The sequence below is a fragment of the Corvus kubaryi genome, unplaced genomic scaffold (assembly GCF_017639235.1).
Source record: "Corvus kubaryi isolate FWS band 111438036 unplaced genomic scaffold, C.kubaryi_AGA036_p1.0 69, whole genome shotgun sequence".
NCBI classification, from domain to species: Eukaryota; Metazoa; Chordata; class Aves; order Passeriformes; family Corvidae; genus Corvus; species Corvus kubaryi.
The window spans coordinates 9,448,285-9,457,513 of NW_024582057.1; the positions used below are offsets into that span (position 1 = coordinate 9,448,285).

General features: G+C 46.5%; 1 protein-coding gene across 2 annotated transcripts in view; it reads right to left on the bottom strand.

Moving 5' to 3' along the window:
• GMDS (GDP-mannose 4,6-dehydratase) overlaps positions 1-5,040 on the bottom strand; it is a 412,680-nt gene extending 407,640 nt beyond the window's left edge. For both annotated transcript variants that reach the window (XM_042049040.1, XM_042049039.1), the window contains exon 1: positions 4,727-5,040. In XM_042049040.1, coding sequence (XP_041904974.1) covers positions 4,727-4,846 — 120 coding nt within the window. In that variant the 5' untranslated portion in view covers positions 4,847-5,040. The remainder of the gene's footprint in view (positions 1-4,726) is intronic.
• Positions 5,041-9,229: the final 4,189 nt, after the last annotated feature.

The window sequence follows — 9,229 nt, forward strand, 5'->3', positions numbered from 1 at the left end:
CCCCCCCCCCCCCCCCCCCGTCCCTTCCCCCCCCCCCCCCCCCCGATACTGTTAATCTTTTTCAAACTATGAACTGTAACTCTGGCATAAAACCTGCAGTACACACGTACAGAGGTTTGGTGTTTTAGAGGAATAGCAAAGGCTGTAAGCAACTGAACTTCCAATACAAAAGACAGACGCAGACCCCACACTTTACACTCTCTTCAGGCTTGCTTGAAAGTTCTGAGTTTGCTACCTTAAGTTTTGGCAAATGGAAGTTGTATTTGACAGAACTGCAGGCAAGGGAGCAGAGGCTGGGGCTAGTACTGCTGCTGTAAGGCAGAGATACAACTGCTCCCTTCATCCACAGTTTGCAGTAGCCTCAGGGCATTTACTGACACTGAGCTCTGATGCATTGCTTCATACAAAACTGAGCTTTGAAGTGCCTCCTGAACTATCTTCATCTACCTTACTGTCTCTCCTAGAAAAGCACCAGATGCAGATACATATTATTTACTGCTCATAATCCAGGGGCCAAGTGGGCAAAGTAGGAACATCAACATATAACCTCATAGTTAGTCTCAGACAGATTATTTCTTGGTACTTCTCCAAGAAGTCAAATATCTAAATACTTCTACAAGTATCAGTATAAGACAATCAGACATTCTGAATAGATATTTAAATGCAATTTTAACATATATTTAGTTGCATGGTCTAGAAAACAGTGCTTTAAAAACGTACTACTTAAGTAGCTTCCAGAAATAAGCAACAATCCATATTTGCATATATAGAATTACATGGTTAGTAATACTAGTATTTGATTCAAAACTCCCATTTTTACAGAGTAATTCTTCAAGTTACCAAGGTTTGAAAAGTCCAGCACATTTATTTTGTATTGTGAAAGCATTCTTACAGTAAGAGTCACATTCAAGTTGTTTGGGTTTTTAAAAAACAAGTATTTTCATTTAAAAACATACAGCAGGCCTGTTTAATTTAAAATACATTTCTTTAAATGATGAAAAAAGTGCTATGCACTACTCACAAGTAGTCTGCCAGCAGACCAGTACTTACATGAAACTTCAGAAGTGTTTCATCTATCTAACCACAGCAACTGCCTCACTCTGGAAGTCATTTTAGCAAAACAGTGAAATGTGGTTCATCCCACTGCTGTGGTGTGAGAAAGATAAGAGAAATCTCAATACTGCAAAAGGAGTATATAACACCATTGCCTACATGCTTAGAGTCTCTTATCAGCAATGCAATTGGTAGAATGATACTGATTTCACCATAGGACAAATGCAGAACTTGTACAGGTTCATACATCTGCTTTGATTTAATAGAAACTAAGGTTCAGCCACTGGAGCCAGAATGCCATTTAAGTCCTGATCATACAATTATGAAATCTGCTTTCCTTTGTGACTTCACTGTGCATACTGCAAACTCCTCCTGTTATTCGGCCAAAGGTCAAACTCACCTTTCTATGTGAGTTCACATAGAAACACATTCACCCTTGCAGATACCTGTCCTCTAAATGTCTTCTATCTGGAAGAAAAGCAAGTCACCAGAACTGTTTTAGTTAACTGGTGCAGTAAGTTGGCAAATGGCATGTGCCTCCAGTCTCTCACTAAAGAGAAGAACTTGTGCAGACAGCCCTTTCTCTGGCATGCTGTAAAGTCATGAATTCCATTAAAGTCCCTTAATCAGAAGTTACATTTGTGCCATATCTCTATGTTATGTTTCAGTTAAAAGCTGCATCATCGGTCAATTGCTTCATTATCAAAGTATAACCCTATCTGAGCTCAACTCTTTCTCCATCCTAGAAAGAAAATCCCACCTTTTGTCAGTGGAAAAGATGAACAATCCACACATTCATGGTTACCCAGAAGTCCTGAAAAATAATGAGTTGCCTGATTTCAATACCATCATTAAGCACACTTCCCGTGGAATCATCTCAACTCAGGAAGGACTACTACAGTTCAAGCAACACCTCACATGGCCCAAAAGTACTCTAACAACAAAAGCACTACTCCACAATTGTCCCAAATTGTCATGGTCCATGTCCACCTCAATACTTAGCTTTCACCTATCCTTATTTCGAGTGCCAGACCCTAAGGGGCATTAGTTCAGCAAACACTCTCAGAGTACAGTGGCCACACACAAACAAACAAAAGCAGGTTCCTTATACAATACAACTGTGCCAGCTCACTTTGTGCAATAGCAGAAAGGGCACAGTTTAGATAAGGGGAGGTTACCATCCAATTCTGTTCTACACCACCTTCAGTCAGAAGAGAGCCAAGCCTTTATCTCCCACCTTGAAAGAGCACCAGTTAAAGGAAGAATGTGAAACAAAACAACACTCTTTAGCACAGTAGTTAAAGTAATTGCCTGGGAAAGACTAAGCCTGAGCTCTAGCTTGCACTTCAGCATACTTGTACATTAAAAGTTTAAAAACATATTGCACTAGGATTTTCTTCAGGGACAGGGACATGCAAGTCTGCCTTTCTCAGATAGGAAACAAAATCCCAGTCTCCCATTTCTGGGTGAGGCCTCTTCAAAGAGGGGTAAGGAACAAGTAGTATGGTGACTTCCTTTAAAGGTCACCTAAAAAAATAGATGGACCAGGAATCCTGGCAGCAGATCTCAAAATTATGGAAAGCTACGGCAGAGGCCTTTCCTAGCTCTGGTTCTCCACATGTTCCAATGATAAATAATACACCTGTCAAAGGTTAAGCTAAGAAGGAAGAGCTGCTTTGAAAATAGACAAAGTAATAGAGAGAACACAGTACTGAAAGAATCATGGTGTTGTAGCTACAGGCCTCTAACTTTCTACCTTTGATGACGAGAAACATACTTCTGCCAACAACCTGGAAGACTTTTCACACAGCACCAAAGTAGTCCTTGGGAAAGCTCTGACTTGCTAGAAATAAACATCAAGCAAAAGTGTTAGTACACAGAAAAACTAATGCTTTTCTTCTTCTCAGACATAGTTACATCTCCTTGTCAGACAGCCAGTTGGAGGTCTTTCCCTGGCCTGCTACTGGCAGACAGCTGCTAACCCGTGGGAAGAGCGTGCACCAAAATGTGTAGCAAGAACACACGAGACCAGGCATAATGAGGTGAAACACAAGCAGCAGGTGAACGTTCCAAGCACAGTGCAGGTTCTCTCAAATAACAGATTAAAAGCTAGTCTCTGGATTTACTTCCTCACAAAGACACTGTTGTTCTTCCACTATAAAATAAAAAGAGACAGCATTGACTAACACTGTCTCAGAGTGGAAGAGCAACAAGTTTGTTTTGACATGCACTTTTTCACAGTGCTCACGGACTTCTCAACAACCCACACCGGCACCTTGCAGTGGATCTGCAAGCATACCAGGACAAGTCACAGTTGAAGGGGAAGAAGTTCTTCCATGTATGAAGCCGTCACTGACTAAATGCAAGCCATAAAGGAAAAATGCTGTTCCACTGGGATTCCAAAATGAGCAATAATGGTTACTACACATTACGCACTTAACAAGTTATACCCATCACAGGAGATACACCCTCCAAGCAGAAGTCATTCAGTACCAGCACGTTCTTAGACATAAGCAGTGTGTAAGAAGAGGAAATTTTTCCAGGTAGTGGGAGATATCTACATTACAAATAAGATGTTCCTCAAATATGAGTAAGCATGTCCAGGACAACTTTTCATATAGCACCCACTTGCCAGCAAAGACAGAGCAATGCACAAAACAGTCCAACCAACTATCTCAGCTGCCTACTGGAAGTGTAGCAGCACAAGCCACAAACTGCACATATCAACCCTCCTGCACACCTCACCAGGTTAAAACTCACCACCATCATATCTTTTTTCATCATGCAGAAGTTGCTCCAAGGGAAACTGTGAATTTTTTCTCTTTCCATGCCATCTTTCTCCTGCACATTCTGCTCAAAGCACCAGGACTCTGAGAGCATCATTATCCCTATGAGTAATATAGCCAAAAAAATTGGGAGACTGCAATGAACGTCACGAATACAAAACAAGTGGCCTGGGGAAATGCTTTTGTCATCCATTCAGGTTTGATTATAAAGCAGGTACGGACTGTAAATGTATGGCTGCCCAGTGTGTTACAGTGGCAAGTGACAAACACCCCTTCTGATGACAAGCCTGCTCAGCTCACAACCAACGCTGGCACTCTCATACCTGCACTGGTACCTTCCCCCCTGCAGACCGGCAAGCTGAAGAGTCCCAACGCCGGCTCCTTGTACTGTCTTTCCTAGGTGCGGCTCCTTTCTCAGAGATGCTCACTTCACACCTCATCTCTGTACAGGGTTAGCTGATTTCTCAGGAATTTCTGGTACAGGCTACTGTGAGACAGTCCAAACCCGAGACATAAAAGCACTGGATCCCATCTCATTCACACCGGCTGAAGAACACTTCAGACCCCCGGGGCAGCCAAGCCCTACCCACAAGGTGGTCTGCCCGCCTCTGACCCAGCCGAGGGAGTTGCAGCCCGGCGCGGAACTGGCGGCACCAGCTGTGAAGGGAAGCGGGCACCGAGCGGCAAAGGCACCCGCGGGGATGTGCCCCGGGGCCCGGGAGCGAAGGCGCCGGACAGACCCACGCCGAGCCCTCCGCCGCCCCTCTCCCACGCCCGGCCCCAGTCACGGCTGCCTGCGGGCGCCTCGGGGCGGGTCTTTCCCATCCCCTATCCCTGTCCCTCCGCCGCCGGGAGGGCACGTGAACAAGGGGAGCCCCCGCCGTTACCTGCCCGGTGATGCCGGTGATCAGAGCCACCTTCCTGCCGTTCATCTCCTCGCCGTCGTCTCCCGGTGCGGCGGCGGCGGCAGCGCAGCCACACTCCTCCTCCGCCGCAGGCTGTGCCATCCTCCCGGCGCCGGGCGCGTCCCAGGTGCGGAGGTATCCCGGGGCAGAGGCGCGGCCGCCGGGGCGAGGCTCCCGGCGCTGGGGGCGGGCACAGAGGGGAGGATGCCTGCCGGCACCCGAGCTTACCTGCGCTGCCCCTGCCGCCGCGGCATTTCCGTGCTCGCCGCCAGCCCGCGCTCCCGCCCCGCCCCGCCCCGCGGCGGCCGCAGGTGCAGCCCCCCGCAAGCGCGCTCCCGCTGCGCGGCCCGGGAGCGCGCCCCGCGCTCGGCACCGCTCCCGCCGCGCGGCTCGGCCCCGCAGCCAATCAGGAGCCGCGGCGCTTCCTTGAAGGGGCAGGACACGCGCAGGGGCCCAAAGCTGGCGCGGTGATTGGCTGAGAGCGGGCGGCGCGGGGCGGGGCCGGAGGAGGAGGAGGAGGAGAAGGAAAAGGAGGAAGGAGAGGGGGAGGAGGAAGAAGAGGAGGAGGAGGAGCGGCAGGAGCGGGGCCGCCCGACTTCCTGACGGCGTGTCTGGTTGGGGGATGCGCCGCCGGTGCCACGTGAGGCGACCGGGGCCGGGCACACAGCGCCCCCCGCGGCGCGGAGGAGTTACCGAGGTACCGCCGCGGGTAACGCCGGAGATCCCGAGCGTTCCCACTCTGGAAATACTTGGTTATAAAGGGACCAAAGGCTTCTGGAAAAAGGGATTTACAACAAGTATTTCTTCTTCTGATGAGGCACTGGATCACTACCGCTTTTACCGAGGCATCAGGGCGCTGTATGTACAAGGAAGAAGGTGCCTGCCCGTGATTTGCTCTTATTCCACGAAGGATTTCGCATCAGTTTCCTCATTGCATGCTTGGATGATGAGGCTTTTGCGTACGCAGATAATTTTTCTATTCTTATGGTGCATGGTCAAAAAGTTTTCAACATCACTGAAAACTGATAGTATATTTTTAAAAGAAACAAAACGGAGTCTATGAGCATACTGCCCTTCGAATGGAGCTGTACTCTCAAATTGTGAACGCTTTCTTGCACGCTGCTCCCCACTTTCTTGGTTTAAATTCCCTTCTTGCAGCCTCACAGTCTGCGATGCCATGGGAATTTTATTATGTCACGGTTACTTAGTTGCAAGATGTCATCCCAGTTGTGCCATTTCTGGCTCCTGTTTCTGAAGCCTTTTCTCGACAAGCACATACAGTTTTATCAAGTTGGCAACATCCGCTGCTACTTGAGCAAAATGACTTCATCCCACTAGTACTTGCTTTATGGATGTACAGTCTCAGATTCAGAGGGGAGGGGCACCACAAACGAGTGCCACCCTCTCAGTTTTAAAATGACACTGGAGAAATAAAAGGATATCAAATTCTGAGAGTTTCAGAATTCTGTGTACCAGAAATAAGGCACAAACCTTTATTTGAAAATGTAGAATTTGAGATTAGAGGGAGTTAGGAGCAAGTTTTCTTTACTTATTTACGTGCATAATTCACTCTCCTGTTAGATCTGAGCTGCATAAAACAGTGCATGAGCTACAGCCTTAAAAATTGTCCTTTATGTGGCCAGATAAGCTTGTCATTTCCAACTTTCCTTGGCAGTCCATTCATTGGCTGGCCTTCTTTCTTGTTCTGCTTAAAAAACTGGTGAGTAGGGCTGACAGTGTAAGTCCTGAAGCTGTGATAGAGGAGCCCCCATCCCTGGGGCCTATGTGTGCAGCTAAGAGCCTTTTTTTGGTTACTTCCTCCGAACAGAATTTCTCCTACCCCAGTTGTCCAGTATCCCACAAGAACTATTTTTCAGATGTAGCATTTTCCTTGACTGTTATTCCCAAAAACACTCCACTGAGGGAGGAAGCTGGTTCACAGCTTTCATAAATTGCCTGGTTAACCAAGTACATCAGTTGATTGATGACCTTTTGCTTTGGTTTTACTCTCAGGTAACAGGCACATCCAGCTCTCCCCCTATTCAGGGCAGTAGCTCTCCTTCCTACTCAGTGGGTGCACTCCCGAGTGATTCAGACCAGAAGACTCTGCAATCTTTGTCACTTTTGTAAGGGGAGCATCCCAGCCAGACTTAGCTGAGAACACTTTACCAGGGGTTCATACTTGTGTTTTTGGTCAATAGTAATACTAGAAACAGGCTAGTGAAGCCAGGCAGGATGTAGCCCAGTTCAAGTTCCAGCTGACTGAAGCTTGACCGAAGCTAAAAAAAAAAAAAAAAAACCTGCCAAAAAAGCCCCCTTTAACTTGTTTAAATTTCTGTCCCATTTATAAGTCTGGCAGTAGTAGTTGCAGACACAGTTAGCCAGCTACCATAATCCTGCTAGGTCTGCCCCTGGCATGCACAGGCACATTCCAGGTTTAATGCACAAAGACTGTTCTGTCACCGAAGTCTTCCAAAATACATTTACAGAAGAGACTGAAGGCTCACTTGTGGTCCAGGTACTAGATTTTACCTAAGTTGCTCTGGTGTTGACAGCAATTTATGTCAGGCTGCAGCTGAAAACTGGACCAGCAGCCCCCAGGGACTGCAGGATTAATATTCACTCTGAGTGCTAGGCTGCACCGATGTCTCCTTGCTGCCTCCAGCACCTGTACCATGGCATGTGCTACCTTACTTAGAATTGTGTCTGCCCACACCATAATCACTTTCTCACACGTCCGTGTGGACCCAGCTCCGGCTTCTAAAACTGGCAAGGTCCCACGGAATGAGGAGACAGCAGACTGATGCACATCTGCACCTCCAGCCCCCTTGGATCCCTGGAAGAGGAGATGCTTGTGTGAGCATGGGTGTCCAGTAGAAGTTTTATGCCCAGCGAGTAAACAGTCTGACAAAGTCTGAGGAGACACAAAGAACAGCATGTGTAGCATTACCTTTAAAGCTGCCACTCCAAGAACTGGGGGGGAAAGAGATAAAGACAGATGTAAATATATTTACTTGGTACTGGCAGATAGAAACAGGTATCACAGGGAAAGAAAGGTGGAGAGCATAGCTAATTGAGATTGAGCTGGTTAAACCAGGAAATAATGTAAAATGAGCAAAGAAGAAGTAGAGAGGGAAAGCTGAAAAGAAAATAAATGTCATTGAGAGTAAGGAAGAAAGGGGTAGTAGGAGAAAAGGACTGAAGTGTATTAGATTACAAAAAATAGGACCTTAAATGTTAAGGAAAAGTGAAAAGGGGGGAGAACATCCATACACTGAAATTTTATTACACTTGAATACCACATGTATTACAATCCTGATGATCTCAATGGTTAAATGAGGATGTGATTGCCTTTGGAATTTGGAAAGGTAACTGTGCAGTTTAAGAATTTCATATTAATTGATCGTACATGCTAGCAGGAAATAAGTAGCCTTACTTTAACTTCAGAAGTAGAAACAGCTGATTTAAAATGCTGGTTTTGTTCACTGTGGGACAAAGGTATCCCTAATTTTAGTACAATAATAGCATTGCTCATGCTAGAAGTGTGGTAAAAGCTGACACAATACCACTGCATCCTGTTCTGTACAGGAGTTAGAAGTTGTCATTGAACCAAGTGGAGCCCTCTTTATCACTCTGTGCAACAAAGGGGAAAACTGGAGGTTTTTTTGTTTTTCTGGGGTTCTTCTGAATGATCCTCATCTAATAGTTTAAGCAACTTCCGCATCGTGGTGCTGTGAACCCCATTAGAGCAGCGTCCACGGATCACAGAACGCTGACTAGAATACATTTTACTTTGCTTGTCTGCAGCTACCAAATACATTGGATTCTGTCTCCAACTGTGAAATCCATGGTGGCATCAAAACCCCACCAGGGCTGGTTGGGGACTGCAGAAAGGGAGCCTGTGGAGGATAGGTAGCTCATCCGAGTTCACTGTCCTTTCTGAGGAGCTTTTGGTTTATACAGAAAGGCAATCAAGGGGACTGGTAGGCCCAGAATAAAGTACTGTAGAAATAGCTTCTTTTTCTACTTTGCTGTTTTAAAGTAATGGCAGCAAATAGTTGTGTTCATTGACTTCACAGAGCTAGAGAACTGTGGAAAGCATGTGGAAAAGAAGGGAAGGCTGAGTCCAGGGGAGATCCATCACAATGTGAAAGAAAGTGCAGATGTTGAAGTGAGAGGAAAGAGCACAAGATCTCATGAGGAAATAAGGAGAAGTGAAGAATGGGCACAGACAAAAGGATGAATGGAGGGATAGACTCATAATTGTTTTTCTAACTGTTATCTTTAAGATTTGAGGGCATGTGGAGTAATCCACAACTTCAGTGCCCTGATGTGGCAACTTAGCGGGTGGATCAGAAACAGGAGGATTCAGGGATGATTCTGAAAAGTGAGCCTCGAGGCCAGGGCCTGGAGATAAGCACCACCTGGGAACCACTTGCTTCTCAGCTGGGCTTCTCATGTGATTCTTGTGTGCCTGACAAATCT